The 20243-nt window shown below is 41.0% G+C and overlaps 1 protein-coding gene across 6 annotated transcripts in view; it reads left to right on the forward strand.

Moving 5' to 3' along the window:
• TRAK2 (trafficking kinesin protein 2) overlaps nt 1-20243 on the forward strand; it is a 174544-nt gene that overhangs the window by 122144 nt on the left and 32157 nt on the right. For all 6 annotated transcript variants that reach the window (XM_088465261.1, XM_088465265.1, XM_088465260.1 and 3 more), the window contains exons 7-8: nt 13289-13367; nt 14756-14886. In XM_088465261.1, the coding sequence (XP_088321387.1) occupies nt 13289-13367; nt 14756-14886 (210 nt within the window). The remainder of the gene's footprint in view (nt 1-13288; nt 13368-14755; nt 14887-20243) is intronic.

Consider the following 20243-nt stretch of genomic DNA (forward strand, 5'->3'; position numbering starts at 1 on the left):
TATCAGTGGTTAAAAATATATAATAGAAATGTTCACTCTAAACAATGTTACTGGAACTAATATCTGTATATAACATATATAAAACCACACTCAAAACATATAACGTTATTAAAATCAGGGTTTTTGCTCTTGTCTGGTTGGTATAAACAGGAATACACCTAATAATTAGGCATTTTACTTCCTGTTTATTAGTGATTGATAGTATTGTAATCCGCTGTTTGGATAATGTCCATCTGTACCTGGCTTGTAATTGGTCTGTGATTACTTCTAGTATACTCCCAGGTTTTTGCAGTGTAATTCATCCAAGTGTTTGAAACTTACAGTCCAAAATTACTTGGTACCTCTTATTAAGGTGCTTATCCAAGTGCAGCTCTGCCTTCCAATGATGAGGGGTCTGCTGGCAGACTGGTGTCCATGCTCAGTATAGTGCGTCCCCTTGTCCTCCTTAGCAACGCGTTTCACTTGTTGGGCTTCTTCAGGATAAATGGAGTCCAATTGACCCAACACTTGGTATGGTACAAAAATGGTATGTCGACATTTGGACCATGTTTACATTTTATACCACACTTATTTGCAGAACGAATTTACAATATATATATATATATATATATATATATATATATATATATATATATATATATATATATATATATATATATACATACATACATACATACATACATACATACATACACACATACACACATACATACACACAGAGTCAGGTGCATAAATATTGGGACATTGACAGAATTCTCATATTTTAGCCTCTAGTCACCACCACAATGGCTTTGAAATGAAACAAACAAGATGTGATTTACCTGCAGACTTTCAGATTTAATTTGAGGGTAATTACATCCAAATCAGGTGAACGGTGTAGGAATTACAACGGTTTCTATATGTGCCTCCCACTTTGAAAATTCAGTCAATGTCCCAATATTTATGCACCTGACTGTATATGTATATATATATATATATATATATATATATATATATATATATGTGTGTGTGTGTGTGTGTATATACAGTCAGGTGCATATTTGGTTATCCTTAAAAGTGAACTACAGTCACTAGTATCCAATAATTCATATTTGTATTTCATGGTGAATAACTGTTAAAACCATTTTACAATCAAAGTAAAAGAACTTATCTTAAAAACAGGGTGGCTAGTCCTAAGGGAGAGTTTTCTTGTAGCATCGTGATTTCCAGGGATGCACAGGATAGTCTCATAGTCTCTTAGTCAATGGTGCAGGGTGTCGGATATATAGTCCCAACATGTTTCGCCTCATAGGCTTCCTCAGGGGTTATGGGGGACCTTATTCTAAGTCTCCTTATATACCTGGCTGATCCTGCCCTCTAATTGTAACAGATTACTAGAGGAATAGTGGTATAGGGCTACTTAGTCTTCACCCTGGGAGGCGCCATTTTGTTGGCGATTCCTCCAATGCATAGTAATATAGTGCAATTCTAATAGGATAAAGGCAGGATCCCCAGTATATAAAAGACACTTATATTATAACCGCGTGTTATTATATTATAAATACAAAGACAATAATCAGATAAACATTATAGATACAATTATGATATAATGATAAAAATAATACATACGGTTTTTTTTATTAAAAAAAAAAATCCTTTTCCTTTTAAAAAATTCTTTCAAAACCCTAAAAAATTATTTTTCTCTTTCATCCACTAGGGGGCACTGGAGGTGCTTACGCTGGGGTATAGAGGTGTGGATAGCTGGAGCCGTCACTTTAAATAATTTAGAAGTGTGAAGCTCCTCCCCCTCTATACCCCACCAGCCCTCAGTTTAGAAAATGTGCCTATGGAGCTGGTCACATTATGCTGTGCTCCAGCAACACATATATTTATTTAGTTTTATTATTTTCTAACATCTTATTTTACACTGTATTAGGTACCCTTCGCTACCTCTCTAAAGGTGGGGTCTGGGTACCTGGCGCCCTGTCCTTAATAGAAGGCAGGAAGCAGTGCACAGTGTTTATACTAAAAGCACTGACAGCTCCTTACCGCCACACACACACAGAACTTCTACGGGCAGTCTTCAGAAGCGGCTGCCGGTCAGGTGACTCCCCCTCATGAAGGAAGTGCTGTTCGGAGGGAAGCCGTCCAGGGAGCGCAGTGAGTAAATCACCTGCGCATCCCCCGTCTCCTGCCCCGCGGCCAGTGCGGGATGCAGAGAGCGCTATGGCGCTGATAATAGCACTTCTCCCCTCTTCCCACTGCTGAGCGGCTAGAGGCTCCTGTTCAGCGGGGCTTGAGCAGCGGCTACAGCGCTGCTCATTCAGTTGCGTCTCCCCTCTCCCCGCTACTGAGCACAGCGAGGCTTGCAGGGGGAGGTGATTAATTAGTGTGGCATCCATATTAGAGCCACTGTGGGCTTGAGAAAGGGGGCGGAGCTTAACTGCGCGGACTCCCTGTCCCATTTACGCGGCTGCGGCTATGAGAACAGCGTACCTGCTGTTTGTTTAACCCACTGTTGCCTGCATCTCTCTATTATAGGTAGGGTGCAGCACATGCAGAAGGCTGATTCTCCTGACTACATCCCTGGCAAGAGGCTGTGAGTAATCACTGGGATGTAAGTGCAGGGAATCTAATCTGTGGGAGGGAGTACCTCTTCCTCTGTGTCCCAACCAGCCTTCAGTTTTTTATTTCTAATTCACTTCTGGTGTACCTCTGGGTGACTGTGTGTATCTATGTCAAACAGAACAAAAGCGGCTCAAAAGATGTTTGTCTGTTCTAAGTGTAACAACAAACTATCCAGGCCGCATGCCGCTGGATCCACGTTATGTGATGCTTGTATAGCAATAGATCCACCGATGGCTATTACTGCCTCACCTGCGCCTACATGGGCGGCTGACATGGTAGGAGTAATGACGGACTTAACGTCAGAGTTAGCTGAGGCATGTAAGTCCCTAGGTGGCTGATTTAACCAAGTCTTTAGACACCCTGGTACAGCTTATGGGTACAGCGGCATCTGCACCCTCCACCTCCTACCAGTGATACAAAAGCGTACTCTGGCGACTGTTCTCCAGTCAGAGGAGTCGGATGAAGAATTCCTCACTACGGAGGATACCGAAGAGGAGAATTGGAGGACACGTTACAGGACGGTACCTCTCAGGAGTTGGAGTACACTTCTCCTGGGGTGGAATCTCTAATTTTGGCAGTTAGAAAAACACTGAATTTACCTGAGGATGTAATACCTGCATCCCAGGAGTGTGAATTATTTCATGAACAAAGAGCTCGGTGGTTTTTCCGTTCTCACTGCAACTTCAACAGCAGCTCTCAGTGGCCTGGAAACAACCGGATAAATGGTTCCAAATTCCGCGCCGGTTTCAATCTAGCTACCCTTTTCCATCATCCATGATGGACAAGGGGGAAACACCTCCTCCAGTAGATGCGTCCGTCTCCCGTCGCTCTAAGAAAACAGCATTCCCAGTACCAGGGGGCTACAGTACTAAAAGATCCTTCAGATCGGAAGTTGGAGACAACGCTAAGATCTATTTATACTGCAGCGGGTGCTCAACTTAGACCCACCCTTGTTACCGCTTGGGTTAACAAGGCGGTGGTTTTTGCTGGGCTGACCAGTTGATTACCGGTTTGGACTCTGGTACCTCCAGAGCAGAGTTACGTCTACTTGCAGAACACATATGTGAGTCTGCAATTTACTTGGGCGAGCTTCAAAAGATATCAGTCAGATTAGTGCTCGCATATCTGCTTCTGCTATTTCGGGGAGCAGAGCCCCCTGGTTGCGCGCTTGGCATGCGGATGCAGAATCTAAGCCTGCGGTGGAGGGTTTACCATTCACTGGTGATATGCTCTTTGGCCCAGAATTAGCGAAATGGATATTCCAGTCCACGGGGGGTAAGTCTTCCTTCCTCCCGTCAACTGCTCTGACCCCCAGAAGAACTTACAATGGACCTTCGTTTTATTCCTTTCGTGCGCCTCATTCCTTTCGTGGTAGAGCCAGAGGTGCTCCCACGCAAACTAGACGGCAGGGGTAGAGGTCGTCCACACAGGGTTGCACGTAGACCAGAGCCTAAACCAGCGGAAAAAAAAAAACCAGGTGGCATGACGGTCTTCCATCCCACCTGGTACCTTCTGCAGTGGGAGCCCGTCTGCAGAACTTTCAACCACTAGACCTCTACAGACCCGTGGATCCGCAGACTAATTTCCTTGGGGTTCTGAATAGACTTCAAAGCTCCCCCTCCACCTCTGTTCTTCACTACAAGTCTGCCAACACCTGTCAAGGCCAGGGTTCTACAGGAGGCTATCCAGTCTCTAGTGGTATAGTCTGTGCTAGTTCCGGTTCTGGAACATCAAAGAGGTATGGGATTTTTCTCAAGCCTGTTTGTAGTACCCAAGCCGGATGGCTTGGTCAGGGCCCATCTTAAACCTCAAGTCCTTGAACCTCTATCTGAAGATGTATCGTTTCAAAATGGAGTCTCTACAGTCAGTCATAATGAGCTTGGAACCAGGGGAGTTCCTATTATCCCTGGATTTCAAGGATGCCTATCTCCATGTTCCCATCTGGGAACCACACCAGACCTTTCTGCGTTTTGCCATATTGAAAGATCATTATCAGTTTCGGGCATTGCTGTTCGGGTTATCCTCGGCTCCCCGCATATTCACCAAACTCATGTCAGTCATGATCGCTCTCCTTCAGTCATCGGGAGTGAACATAATCCCTTATTTGGACGACCTGTTACTCAAGGCTCCATCGGTGTCTCTTCTATCAGATCATGCCTTACTGACATATTACGCTCTAATACAACACTGTTGGATAATCAACTTCAAGAAGTCGAATCTCAGTCTGTCCCAGAAACTTCTGTTTCTGAGCATGATATTGGATACGAAATGACGGAGGTTTTTTCTTCCAACAGACAAGGCCAGGGATATCCGGTTATTGGTTCAACTGGTCCTCAGACCAAAGAAGTTGTCAATGCTTCTTTGTCTGCATCTCTTGGGGAAGATGGTAGCTGCTTGAGAAGCGCTACAGATTGGCCGGTTCCACTCCAGGGTATTTCAGCTGGACCTGCTAACACAGGAGTCAGGGTCTCATCTGCTTCTACATCGACAGATCCGTCTGAGCCAGGTTACCAGAGTAGCCCTTCTTTGGTGGACACAATCCAACAATCTGTTAGCAGGCAGAAGATTTGGAGTGTGGGACTGGATCATCGTAACAACTGATGCCAGCCTTCGAGGATGGGGAGCAGTAGTCCTCAATTATTACTTTCAGGGTCCGATGGTCCCCTCTCGAACAGAAGTGGCCCATAAATGTTTTGGAACTCAGAGTGATTTACAATGCTCTGATAGAGGCAACAGAGTTTTTTAAAGACTCGTCCGGTAAGAGTTCAGTTCGACAACGCGACGGCTGTCACTTACATCAACCGCCAAGGAGGGACTCGGAGTCGCATGGCTATGCGAGAAGTAACTCAGATCCTCCGGTGGGCCGAGAACCAGTCAGAATGGCAGCTTCATCCAGACGTGTTCAACGCACTGATACGTCAATGGGGATGTCCTCAGGTGGACCTCATGGCGTCACGATTGAATCATCAGCTCCCATTATACATGTCAAGTCGAGATTCGCAGGTGGAAGCAGTAGATGCTCTGACAAGTCCGTGGATCTACGACTTTGTTTACATTTTTCCTCCAATTCCGCTTCTTCCTCGTCTTTTAGAAAGGATAAAACAAGAGACAGCCTCTGTAATTCACGTGGCTCCAAACTGGCCTCGGAGAAGTTGTTGGACGATCAGTGGCTCCTTCCTCTGCGCCCGGATCTTCTATAGCAGGGCCTTTTCATACACCACAACTTAGCGCAGCTGCGTTTAAAGGGGTGGCTCTTGAAACCGATATCCTAAGACGCAAAGGCATCCCAGACACTGTTATTCCCACCATGCTACGCGCCAGGAAGCCAGTTTCAGCTGCGCATTATCATCGCATCTGGCGTGCTTATATCTCACGGTGTTCCAGTCAGGCTCTTCCATCTAGGACTTTTAGTTTGTCCCGGTTTTTTGCTTTTCCTTCAGACGGGTCTGGATTCTGGCCTTCGTCTGGGAACCTTTAAAGGTGCAGGTTTCTGCCCTCTACATTTTCTTTCAAAGGAAATTGGCCCTCATTCCTGAGGTGCAGACGTTTCTTCAAGGGGTCTTGCGCGTGCAGCCTCCTTTTGTACCTCCAATAGCTCCCTGGGACCTTAACTTGGTGCTTCTGTTTCTTCAGTCGCCCATGTTTGAACCTTTGGAGAAGGTTGATCTTAAGTACCTGTCTTGGAAGACGGTCCTCCTCTTGGCTCTCGCTTCGGCTCGTAGGTTTTCGGAATTGGGTGCTCTGTCCTATAAGCCACCTTACCTTGTGTTTCATGCCGATAGGGCAGAACTCTGAACGGTAGCTGCCTTCCTTCCCACGGTAGTGTCGGCTTTTCATATTAATCAGCCTATTGTGGTACCGTCGTTGGTGGAGGACTCTGGTGGTCCTTCTACCTTGGATGTGGTTAGGGCTCTCCGGATCTATGTTGCCAGGACAGCGTCCCTCCGTAGTCCGAGTCGCTTTTTCTCCTCTATGATGCTGTTCGCATTGGTTGGCCAGCATCTAAGCACGTTGGATCCGGCTGACTATTCATCAGGCTTATGTTAGTGCCAACCGTTGGCCTCCTTCGTCTATTTCAGCTCATCCCACACGTTCTGTGGGTGTGTCATGGGCGGCCGGTAGAGGAGCCTCCATGTCACAGTTGTGCCATGCGGACACTTGGTCTTCAGTTCACACGTTTGTCAGATTTTACAAAGTTGATACGTTTGCTATGTTGGCATCCCGTTTTGGCCGCCTGCAGGCGCCGCAGAGCACTCCCGCAAGTGGGGAAAACTTTGGGGCGTCCCCAGCGTAAACACCTCCAGTGTCCCCTAGTGGATGAAAGAGAAAATGGGATTTTGGTACCTACCGGTAAATCCTTTTCTCTGATTCCACAGGGGACACTGGACGCCCACCTCTGCGCTCTTAGCCTGCCTGTTCGGCTTGTTCCGTATGTTGTATGATTCAGTTATTGTGTGTTCTTCTCTCCCTTTTTTACTCCGCTTGTTCTCCATCTCCTCTCGGCCTTCATTTTCTAAACTGAGGGCTGGTGAGGCATAGAGGGGGAGGAGCTTCACACTTCTAAATTATTTAAAGTGCCGGCTCCAGCTATCCACGCCTCTATACCCCAGCGTAAGCACCTCCAGTGTCCACTGTGGAATCAGAGAAAAGGATTTACCGGTAGGTACCAAAATCCCATTTTCTATAAAAAAAAATTAACAAAAAAACTATAAAAAATTATTAAAAATGTTTTTGTACAAAATACTTAATAACAACTGCTTAAAACATTGGGGTGGAGAATTTAAAGGAGTCATTGAATATGGACTCATCTACAAAAATTATAAAAATGGTGCAATGTCATAACTTTCATTATATCTGTGTGGATGTAACGTATTCAGTAATTGAATTTATTTTAACACATAAAATTTGTCAAAAAATGTAAAATAGTTATCTGCAGACTTGTGGTACTGCAATGGGACCTAGTTATGCTAATATTTTTATGGGCATGTGGGAAGATAACTGTATTTATAATAACAACCCATTTTTTTAATAAAACATTCAACTGTATAAAGGGTATATAGACAATATTATAGTCTGGGATGGAGAAGAGTGCTTTTAAAGATTTTTTTTTTGCCTATTTACATAACAATTTTAATTTCAAATGTACTTACTCTTTTAATCATGAACATGTGGAATTTCTAGACTTAGTGCTCTCACATAAAAATGATTAAAAAGTGATAACCAGTAATTTCATCAAAACAGTGGATACCAATAGTTATCTCCACTACAGAAGCAGTCATACAAAGGCCTTAAAAATAATATCCCATACTCCCAACTTTACAGGATAAGGAGGAACTGCTTAGAGGATAATACTTATAGAAAACAGGCAGAAGTGCACACCAATAGACTTAGAGAAAGAGGCTATCCAGAAGAGATCCTAACTAAGGCACTGCAGAAAGGAGCCAATTTGGATAGGGAAGCACTACTAACCCAAAGAGGAGAGAAACATCAGAACAAGAAGGATAAGGAATTTGTGCCCTTCATTACCCAATATAATAGTGAGGAGCCCTACATTAGACATGTGTTCATAAAACACTGGAAAATACTCAAAATGGACCCAATTCTGAAGGACAGTTTCCCAAACAAACCGGACATTGTCTCAGGAGATCAAGGAACCTCAAAGAAATATTGACACCAAGTCAATTAAAACAAAGAGAAAACTCAGACTACACATTCATCTTTGAAATGCATCTGGTCCTTTAAATGTGGCCACTTTAATGTATGTAATTATGTCCACCGCAACAGACGATCCTTTTGAAACTTTAATGATACCAGCGAATATAAACTGAAACATTTCACAACCTGCAACACTACATCAGTCATCTATTTCATAGAGTGCGGGTGTGGCATGAAATATATGTTGGCAAGACCAAAAGAGTATTAAAATTACGGATACAGGAACATCTTCGTAATGTTTAAAATAAGGTGGAAAGTCATTCACTATCAAAACACTTTCTCAGTCACCATAATGCCTCTACAGATACTTTTACCTATAAAACTATTGAAAATGTCACCCTGGGTCCTAGAAGAGGAGACTAGTTTAAACTACTCTCACAGAGAGAGATGTTCTGGATATACGAACTGAATACATTACATCCACACGGCCATAATGAAAGTTATGAAATTGCACCATTTTTATAATTGTCGTAGATGAGTCCATATACAATTACTCCTTTAAATTCTCCACCCCAATGTTTTAAGCAGTTGTTATTAAGTATTTTGTAAAAACATTTTTAAAGAATTCTTTATAGAATTTTTTTTTTTTTTAATTTCTTTATAGAAAAAAAAAATTTTTAGGGAATTTTTTTTAAAGAAAAATATATATATATATTTTTTAAACTTTTTTATGTATTTTTATCATTATATCTTGTATCTATAATGTTTATCTGATTATTGTCTTTGTGTTTATAATATAATAACACGCTGTTATAATATAAGTGTCTTTTATATACTGGGGATCCTGCCTTTATACTATTAGAATTGCACTATATTACTATGCATTGGAGGAATCGCCAACAAAATGGCGCCTCCCAGGATGAAGACTAAGTAGCCCTATACCACTATTCCTCTAGTAATCTGTTGCAATTAGAGGGCAGGATCAGCCAGGTATATAAGGAGACTTAGAATAAGGTTCCCCATAACCCCTGAGGATGCCTATGAGGCGAAACATGTTGGGAACTATATCCGACACCCTGCACCATTGACTAAGAGACTATCCTGTGCATCCCTGGAAATCACGATGCTACAAGAAAACTCTCCCTTAGGACTAGCCACCCTGTTTTTAAGATAAGTTCTTTTACTTTGATTGTAAAATGGTTTTAACAGTTATTCACCATGAAATAAAAATATGAATTATTGGATACTAGTGACTGTAGTTCACTTTTAAGGATATCCAAATTGGTGGCATACTGGAGTCGGGGGAAGAGATCAAATAGAAAGGTGGAACGTGAGGGATCCCTGTCTAAAGACGGATTTATTGTTTAACGCTTAATATATAAGTGTACTTATGGTACGGGTACTCACTTCTAAAAAATTGTTCATTGTATTATCTGGCAATACCACACTATCAGGCGCTTGTCCCCTCTCTTTTTCTAATAAATATATACACACTCCTCTATGTACATTGTGTAAAATAGCTCTTCAGTTTTGGGAGCTAAACTATATACAGTATAAATGCAGAGCAGTGCCAGGCCAGCAGCAGCGGTGTCAGAGCAGCGGTGTCAGAGCAGCAGTGTCAGGCCAGCAGCAGCAGTGTCAGAGCAGCAGTGCCAGGCCAGCAGCAGCGGTGTCAGAGCAGCAGTGTCAGGCCAGCAGCAGCGGTGTCAGAGCAGCAGTGCCAGGCCAGCAGCAGTGGTGTCAGAGCAGCAGTGCCAGGCCAGCAGCAGCAGTGTCAGGCCAGCAGGAGTGGTGTCAGAGCAGCGGTGTCAGAGCAGCAGTGTCAGGCCAGCAGCAGCAGTGTCAGGCCAGCAGCAGCAGTGTCAGGCCAGCAGCAGCGGTGTCAGGCCACAGACAATGGAAACAAGTGAACAGCATAATACAGTATAGTGTGGTATATTTATTGTATGGGACTAGTTTAGAAGATATTTGCACAGTAGAAGTAGAAATGTTCAACATTTACTTATGTTATTTGATCATTGTTATTGGCTCTGATTCTGGTCACATTCAGCTGTGTACATGCACCTGGGAGCAAATACTGGGATCTAATATATGCAATAAATCTGCTATATTTAGAAATAAATACTTATTATACTAGTGCTGTGTGACCCCCTCCTGTTATTTTGCCTCAGTTGGGTATACACCACTCGTACATACTGTATCTCCTTTTTTGTATCTCGCAGCTATGACATAATTAGGGAAGGGAGCCATGAAGAGCTTGGCCCAATAACAGACACTCCCTCTCGCCCCCCTCTGACAATCTGACGTGGTGACGGGACGTGGATGATGATGATGAATGTAGAATCTATATTTTCATCTTCACAATCGGATATTATTCTGCCCACTTTTGTTTAGGTTTTGATGTCTATAAATATGGAGCATGGACGTAATAAGTGACTGCTGATTATAACCCTTGTGCCAGAGGACATTACTGGGAACATGGTCACATTACGCTCTCTGATGATATAGAATTCCCTTCTGTTTAGTTACTTTATAATTCATAGAGAGCATTCACTTCAGCAGAATCATTTTATCCTCATGTATTTGGTTTTATAACTTTGTGGATTTATCCTCAGAAGTTGCTTTTGTTTTTTTGTATCACAGAAATACTATTTGTAATCTGCATGTATCATGTAACCTGCCACAGACGTGTAACAGACGTGTAACAGACGTGTAACAGACGTGTAACAGACGTGTAACAATGCACATTACAGAGAAGTCTCCTATCCATGTAGTCAGAGGGCCGGGGGCTTCCCCTGTAATCCTCCTGTGTGACTGTATGCAGGGGTCGGGGTCTGTCGCATGTGCTGGATGTGCGGAGCCTTTGTCCTGTCAGCACCAGTGTTGGGTATACACACAGCGCTGTTTGCGTTCCAAGGCCCAACGCTCTGCTGCTGCTATTTGTGGACAGACGTCTCCGTTACCAAATGTGCTTGGAGGGGGCTCTGATGGCCATCCGTCACTATAAAACTCTTCATTGATTCTTTTTTCTGCTTTAAAATGTTTTCAGTGCAAATTGGTTTTTATTAATTAATATGCTTATTAATTAGACATAGAAATATCAATCACCAATTACATACAAAAAAAGTATATGAAAGAAAAAGGGAAGAAACACATATAAATAAATAAAATACAACAAAAGCAAACAAAGAGAAGCAACTCCATCTTATTAAATCTAGGGGCCAGACAAGTTATAGACCCCGAGGGTATCACAAACCCTCAGGAGGCCTAGAGGGGAACATGCAGCAATAATATTTTTAAAGGTGTTTGAATCCTTGAAATCCAGCCAATGAAACCAAGTATCCTAAAAGCTGCATAGTTATCAGTAGAAGACAGAATATCTCCCAACTCCATGTAACGGTCGAACCAGTCCCTAACCGTTGGGGGAGGAGGAGCGCCACGTTACCGGGATAACTGACTTAGCCGCATTATTTAAATGGCACAACAGTGACTTCTTATATCCCGAGATGGGGGCGGGGGATAAATGAAACAGCCATGCTTTAAAATGGTTTGTCCTGGTTTATATACCTCCTACATCCGTGTGATGTCACCTTGTTTATATACATCTGTGTGATGTCACCTTGTTTATATACCTCCTACATCCGTGTGATGTCACCTTGTTTATATACATCCGTGTGATGTCACCTTGTTTATATACCTCCTACATCCGTGTGATGTCACCTTGTTTATATACATCCGTGTGATGTCACCTTGTTTATATACATCTGTGTGATGTCACCTTGTTTATATACCTCCTACATCCGTGTGATGTCACCTTGTTTATATACATCTGTGTGATGTCACCTTGTTTATATACCTCCTACATCCGTGTGATGTCACCTTGTTTATATACATCCGTGTGATGTCACCTTGTTTATATACCTCCTACATCCGTGTGATGTCACCTTGTTTATATACATCCGTGTGATGTCACCTTGTTTATATACCTCCTACATCCGTGTGATGTCACCTTGTTTATATACATCCGTGTGATGTCACCTTGTTTATATACCTCCTACATCCGTGTGATGTCACCTTGTTTATATACATCCGTGTGATGTCACCTTGTTTATATACATCCGTGTGATGTCACCTTGTTTATATATATCTGTGTGATGTCACCTTGTTTATATACATCCGTGTGATGTCACCTTGTTTATATACCTCCTACATCCGTGTGATGTCACCTTGTTTATATACATCCGTGTGATGTCACCTTGTTTATATACATCCGTGTGATGTCACCTTGTTTATATACCTCCTACATCCGTGTGATGTCACCTTGTTTATATACATCCGTGTGATGTCACCTTGTTTATATACATCCGTGTGATGTCACCTTGTTTATATACATCTGTGTGATGTCACCTTGTTTATATACATCCGTGTGATGTCACCTTGTTTATATACATCTGTATGATGTCACCTTGTTTATATACATCCGTGTGATGTCACCTTGTTTATATACATCCGTGTGATGTCACCTTGTTTATATACCTCCTACATCCGTGTGATGTCACCTTGTTTATATACATCCGTGTGATGTCACCTTGTTTATATACATCTGTGTGATGTCACCTTGTTTATATACATCCGTGTGATGTCACCTTGTTTATATACATCTGTGTGATGTCACCTTGTTTATATACATCCGTGTGATGTCACCTTGTTTATATACATCCGTGTGATGTCACCTTGTTTATATACATCTGTGTGATGTCACCTTGTTTATATACATCCTACATCCGTGTGATGTCACCTTGTTTATATACATCTGTGTGATGTCACCTTGTTTATATACATCTGTGTGATGTCACCTTGTTTATATACATCCGTGTGATGTCACCTTGTTTATATACATCTGTGTGATGTCACCTTGTTTATATACATCCTACATCCGTGTGATGTCACCTTGTTTATATACATCCGTGTGATGTCACCTTGTTTATATACATCCGTGTGATGTCACATCTCTGCTTTTCCTAAGGCCACACATTTGAAGACCGAAACAATAACTTATGAAGAGAAGGAGCAACAACTGGTCATCGACTGTGTGAGGGAAATACGTAAGTGTTACACACAGAATCGCTTACAGTGCGCCCACACGCTTTACAACACGGAGCCTTGCTAAACATTTTATGTGAAGCCTTGCAGAAGTGTGTCTGTGTGTATATATAGTATGTGTGTGTGTGTATGTCTGTGTATATATAGTGTGTGTGTGTGGTGTATATATAGTGTGTGTATATGTATGTATGTGTGTATATATATATATATATATATATATAGTGTGTGTGTATGTATATGTATGTATGTGTGTATTCTGTTCATTCTTCTGAGGGGAAGTTCCTATATAAAGAATGACTTAACTACTATCTGTGTGTGTGTCTCTATTACTGATGGAGTAATAAGAGGTAGCCATTTTTCTGGAGACCAAACTGCACTAAAGCTGTAAGTAAATAGCAGGGACATGCAGTCAGGGTAGGCAGAACCTCCCCTGTCATTTTTATATCAAACCTCAGAAGATATTTATAACTTATCAACATCTTCTATGTTTACTGTAATAATTTTTATAGTTGACACTCACCAGCTTTGTGGAGCTTCCTGGCACTGCAGGGAGATGAGGCAGCAACGGCTCAGCCTCGCTTCTGTATAGTCAGACACTGCTGGCAGAGATGGGGTGGGGCCACACCACGGGCAGTAAGCTGCACAGAAAGAGAGCTAACAGACATGCCTGTGAGTATGGGGGGTGTGCCTTGAGCACCGATGTACACCTTGGATGTGTCATGTGACCAGAAAGTGTATTGCAGTTTTTAGAAATCGGAACTCAGTCAGCAGCAGCAAGAGAAGACGCAGTGATGCAGGTAGGAGAATCAATGGACACTGAGGCTTAGTGTAGTGAGGGGAGTGTTAGAGTGAGTAGGGGGTAAGACGGGCTCCCAGCACTCATCTCCATGTGTGCCTCCTCAGCCAATCACCTCACCGCACGTCTCTGGTAAATAGTACACAGAATTTGTTATAAGTTGATCATCCAGTAGATGGCAGAGATATCTGAAGCCCAGCAGTACTTGTACAGTAGAATGCAGAATGTGCCGGGGTGCTCCCCTGAGTTTATAAACAATGTAAAATCGGGGATTTTATTTACAAAGGAGCAAACACAAAGCGAGAGAGAGAGAGAGAAGCCCATTATAGGCCTAAGGCCAGGCTGACTATAGGAGAAGGACAGAAGCAATAATGGCTGTTTGTCTATAATAATGAAATTATATATCTGACCTAATATCTGGTCTCAAGTTTTTGTGGCTTTACGTAAATTTTCAAATTTGCCATAAACTAGTAAAAGAAACAATGAAATGTGGATATTATATGTTTAGCGTTAGATGTAGCAATGCTTCAGTCATTGTTTAAGTACAAACGCTATTAAATCAATGGTAAATATTTTCTCAAATCTTTTTTTCAGGGGAATCTAATGTCCAGATCAGCAAACTGACCGAGGAGCTGTCCGAGAAGTCCGAGGAGATTGTGCGATACCAGGAGGAGATATCCACAGTGCTCACGCAGATTGTAAACCTGCAGCACAAACTGAGGGAGGTGTGTATGGTACCCCGACTTGTCTCACACACGGGGGTGTAGCTAGGATTCCTCTCACTTTGGGCAAAATCTCAGCTCAACACTTCACTTTGCTGTAAATATATATATATTAAACAGTGCGCTTGATACACAGCGACAATAGTGCTAATATAACAAATAAATAAATATATGCTTGGTCTGTAAAATGTCAGTACAAATAAATATAATAAGATTAATAATATGTATAAAATGTCTGTGCATCATTAATTGTCCTAAAAATAACTCCTAAACCTAATTTAAAGGTAAATATTCCATTCAAGGATCAAACGTAATTAATAACATTCCCAATAATAATCCTTAAAACATAATAGTGAAAAGTGACTGTGCAATAATAAAGTGCTTATTAGATCTCCATGTGTCAATGGCTTATGAGATCAAAAATAATTATATATAAGAAGCGAACATTCAGTATAAAAAGGGGGGTACAAAGCTTATTAGACTAAAAGACATAGAAAACACAAAGAATAAGGGACAAGGTCAATAATAAATTCATACATATAGTCTTCCCAAAATTCATGAAGAATTTTTTAAAAGCGATAAAAGCGTATTTGCAAAGGGAAAATAAGTAAGGGTAAAGTGCCAAATGCTTATCTTATTTAAAATTTCCCGGCAAGTTCATATAGGGCAGGAGTGGAGCTTCCCAACGCGTTTCATCCTTCACCTAGACTTCTTCACCTAGACTACCCTTGAAGAAGTCTAGGTGAAGGACGAAACGCGTTGGGAAGCTCCACTCCTGCCCTATATGAATTTACCGGGTAATTTTTAAATAAGATAAGATAATGGAGATTGTGTTACCCCTGTACTTATCCAGCTGTTACATCAGAGTGCAGTGTCTGTATTACTGCAGTACTCTCCTGATACTATAATATGTATAGGATAAATATACTGCTGTAATAGGGATTATCCCTGTACTTATCCAGCTGTTACATCAGAGTGCTGTGTCTGTATTACTGCAGTACTCTCCTGATACTATAATATGTATAGGACTTATATACTGCTGTAATGGAGATTATCCCTGTACTTATCCAGCTGTTACATCAGAGTGCAGTGTCTGTATTACTGCAGTACTCTCCTGATACTATAATATGTATAGGATAACTATACTGCTGTAATGGGGATTATCCCTGTACTTATCCAGCTGTTACATCAGAGTGCAGTGTCTGTATTACTGCAGTACTCTCCTGATACTATAATATGTATAGGACTTATATACTGCTGTAATGGAGATTATCCCTGTACTTATCCAGCTGTTACATCAGAGTGCAGTGTCTGTATTACTGCAGTACTCTCCTGATACTATAATATGTATAGGATAAATATACTGCTGTAATGGGGATTATCCCTGTACTTATCCAGCTGTTACATCAGAGTGTAGTGTCTGTATTACTGCAGTACTCTCCTGATACTATAATATGTATAGGATAAATATACTGCTGTAATAGGGATTATCCCTGTACTTATCCAGCTGTTACATCAGAGTGTAGTGTCTGTATTACTGCAGTACTCTCCTGATACTATAATATGTATAGGACTTATATACTGCTGTAATGGAGATTATCCCTGTACTTATCCAGCTGTTACATCAGAGTGCAGTGTCTGTATTACTGCAGTACTCTCCTGATACTATAATATGTATAGGATAAATATACTGCTGTAATGGGGATTATCCCTGTACTTATCCAGCTGTTACATCAGAGTGCAGTGTCTGTATTACTGCAGTACTCTCCTGATACTATAATATGTATAGGATAAATATACTGCTGTAATGGGGATTATCCCTGTACTTATCCAGCTGTTACATCAGAGTGCAGTGTCTGTATTACTGCTGTACTCTCCTGATACTATAATATGTATAGGACATATATACTGCTGTAATGGGGATTATCCCTGTACTTATCCAGCTGTTACATCAGAGTGCAGTGTCTGTATTACTGCAGTACTCTCCTGATACTATAATATGTATAGGATAAATATACTGCTGTAATGGGGATTATCCCTGTACTTATCCAGCTGTTACATCAGAGTGCAGTGTCTGTATTACTGCAGTACTCTCCTGATACTATAATATGTATAGGATAAATATACTGCTGTAATGGGGATTATCCCTGTACTTATCCAGCTGTTACATCAGAGTGCAGTGTCTGTATTACTGCAGTACTCTCCTGATACTATAATATGTATAGGATATATATACTGCTGTAATGGGGATTATCCCTGTACTTATCCAGCTGTTACATCAGAGTGCAGTGTCTGTATTACTGCAGTACTCTCCTGATACTATAATATGTATAGGATAAATATACTGCTGTAATGGGGATTATCCCTGTACTTATCCAGCTGTTACATCAGAGTGCAGTGTCTGTATTACTGCAGTACTCTCCTGATACTATAATATGTATAGGATAAATATACTGCTGTAATGGAGATTATCCCTGTACTTATCCAGCTGTTACATCAGAGTGCAGTGTCTGTATTACTGCAGTACTCTCCTGATACTATAATATGTATAGGATAAATATACTGCTGTAATGGAGATTATCCCTGTACTTATCCAGCTGTTACATCAGAGTGCAGTGTCTGTATTACTGCAGTACTCTCCTGATACTATAATATGTATAGGATAAATATACTGCTGTAATGGGGATTATCCCTGTACTTATCCAGCTGTTACATCAGAGTGCAGTGTCTGTATTACTGCAGTACTCTCCTGATACTATAATATGTATAGGACATATATACTGCTGTAATGGGGATTATCCCTGTACTTATCCAGCTGTTACATCAGAGTACAGTGTCTGTATTACTGCAGTACTCTCCTGATACTATAATATGTATAGGACTTATATACTGCTGTAATGGGGATTATCCCTGTACTTATCCAGCTGTTACATCAGAGTGCAGTGTCTGTATTACTGCAGTACTCTCCTGATACTATAATATGTATAGGATATATATACTGCTGTAATGGGGATTATCCCTGTATTTATCCAGCTGTTACATCAGAGTGTAGTGTCTGTATTACTGCTGTACTCTCCTGATACTATAATATGTATAGGATAAATATACTGCTGTAATGGAGATTATCCCTGTACTTATCCAGCTGTTACATCAGAGTGCAGTGTCTGTATTACTGCAGTACTCTCCTGATACTATAATATGTATAGGATATATATACTGCTGTAATGGAGATTATCCCTGTACTTATCCAGCTGTTACATCAGATTGCAGTGTCTGTATTACTGCAGTACTCTCCTGATACTATAATATGTATAGGACTTATATACTGCTGTAATGGAGATTATCCCTGTACTTATCCAGCTGTTACATCAGAGTGCAGTGTCTGTATTACTGCTGTACTCTCCTGATACTATAATATGTATAGGACATATATACTGCTGTAATGGGGATTATCCCTGTACTTATCCAGCTGTTACATCAGAGTGCAGTGTCTGTATTACTGCAGTACTCTCCTGATACTATAATATGTATAGGATAAATATACTGCTGTAATGGGGATTATCCCTGTACTTATCCAGCTGTTACATCAGAGTGCAGTGTCTGTATTACTGCTGTACTCTCCTGATACTATAATATGTATAGGATAAATATACTGCTGTAATGGGGATTATCCCTGTACTTATCCAGCTGTTACATCAGAGTGCAGTGTCTGTATTACTGCAGTACTCTCCTGATACTATAATATGTATAGGACTTATATACTGCTGTAATGGAGATTATCCCTGTACTTATCCAGCTGTTACATCAGAGTGCAGTGTCTGTATTACTGCAGTACTCTCCTGATACTATAATATGTATAGGATAAATATACTGCTGTAATGGGGATTATCCCTGTATTTATCCAGCTGTTACATCAGAGTGCAGTGTCTGTATTACTGCTGTACTCTCCTGATACTATAATATGTATAGGACTTATATACTGCTGTAATGGAGATTATCCCTGTACTTATCCAGCTGTTACATCAGAGTGCAGTGTCTGTATTACTGCAGTACTCTCCTGATACTATAATATGTATAGGACTTATATACTGCTGTAATGGGGATTATCCCTGTACTTATCCAGCTGTTACATCAGAGTGCAGTGTCTGTATTACTGCTGTACTCTCCTGATACTATAATATGTATAGGACTTATATACTGCTGTAATGGGGATTATCCCTGTACTTATCCAGCTGTTACATCAGAGTGCAGTGTCTGTATTACTGCAGTACTCTCCTGATACTATAATATGTATAGGATATATATACTGCTGTAATGGGGATTATCCCTGTACTTATCCAGCTGTTACATCAGAGTGCAGTGTCTGTATTACTGCAGTACTCTCCTGATACTATAATATGTATAGGATATATATACTGCTGTAATATCCCTGTATTTATCCAGCTGTTACATCAGAGTGTAGTGTCTGTATTACTGCTGTACTCTCCTGATACTATAATATGTATAGGATAAATATACTGCTGTAATGGAGATTATCCCTGTACTTATCCAGCTGTTACATCAGAGTGCAGTGTCTGTATTACTGCAGTACTCTCCTGATACTATAATATGTATAGGATAAATATACTGCTGTAATGGGGATTATCCCTGTACTTATCCAGCTGTTACATCAGAGTGCAGTGTCTGTATTACTGCAGTACTCTCCTGATACTATAATATGTATAGGATATATATACTGCTGTAATGGGGATTATCCCTGTACTTATCCAGCTGTTACATCAGAGTGCAGTGTCTGTATTACTGCAGTACTCTCCTGATACTATAATATGTATAGGATATATATACTGCTGTAATGGGGATTATCCCTGTACTTATCCAGCTGTTACATCAGAGTGTAGTGTCTGTATTACTGCAGTACTCTCCTGATACTATAATATGTATAGGACTTATATACTGCTGTAATGGGGATTATCCCTGTACTTATCCAGCTGTTACATCAGAGTGCAGTGTCTGTATTACTGCAGTACTCTCCTGATACTATAATATGTATAGGACTTATATACTGCTGTAATGGGGATTATCCCTGTATTTATCCAGCTGTTACATCAGAGTGCAGTGTCTGTATTACTGCTGTACTCTCCTGATACTATAATATGTATAGGACTTATATACTGCTGTAATGGGGATTATCCCTGTACTTATCCAGCTGTTACATCAGAGTGCAGTGTCTGTATTACTGCAGTACTCTCCTGATACTATAATATGTATAGGTTATATATACTACTGTAATGGGGATTATCCCTGTATTTATCCAGCTGTTACATCAGAGTGTAGTGTCTGTATTACTGCAGTACTCTCCT

Source organism: Taudactylus pleione, unplaced genomic scaffold, assembly GCF_031769625.1.
Source record: "Taudactylus pleione unplaced genomic scaffold, aTauple2 ptg001928l, whole genome shotgun sequence".
In the NCBI taxonomy this organism is placed as follows: domain Eukaryota; kingdom Metazoa; phylum Chordata; class Amphibia; order Anura; family Myobatrachidae; genus Taudactylus; species Taudactylus pleione.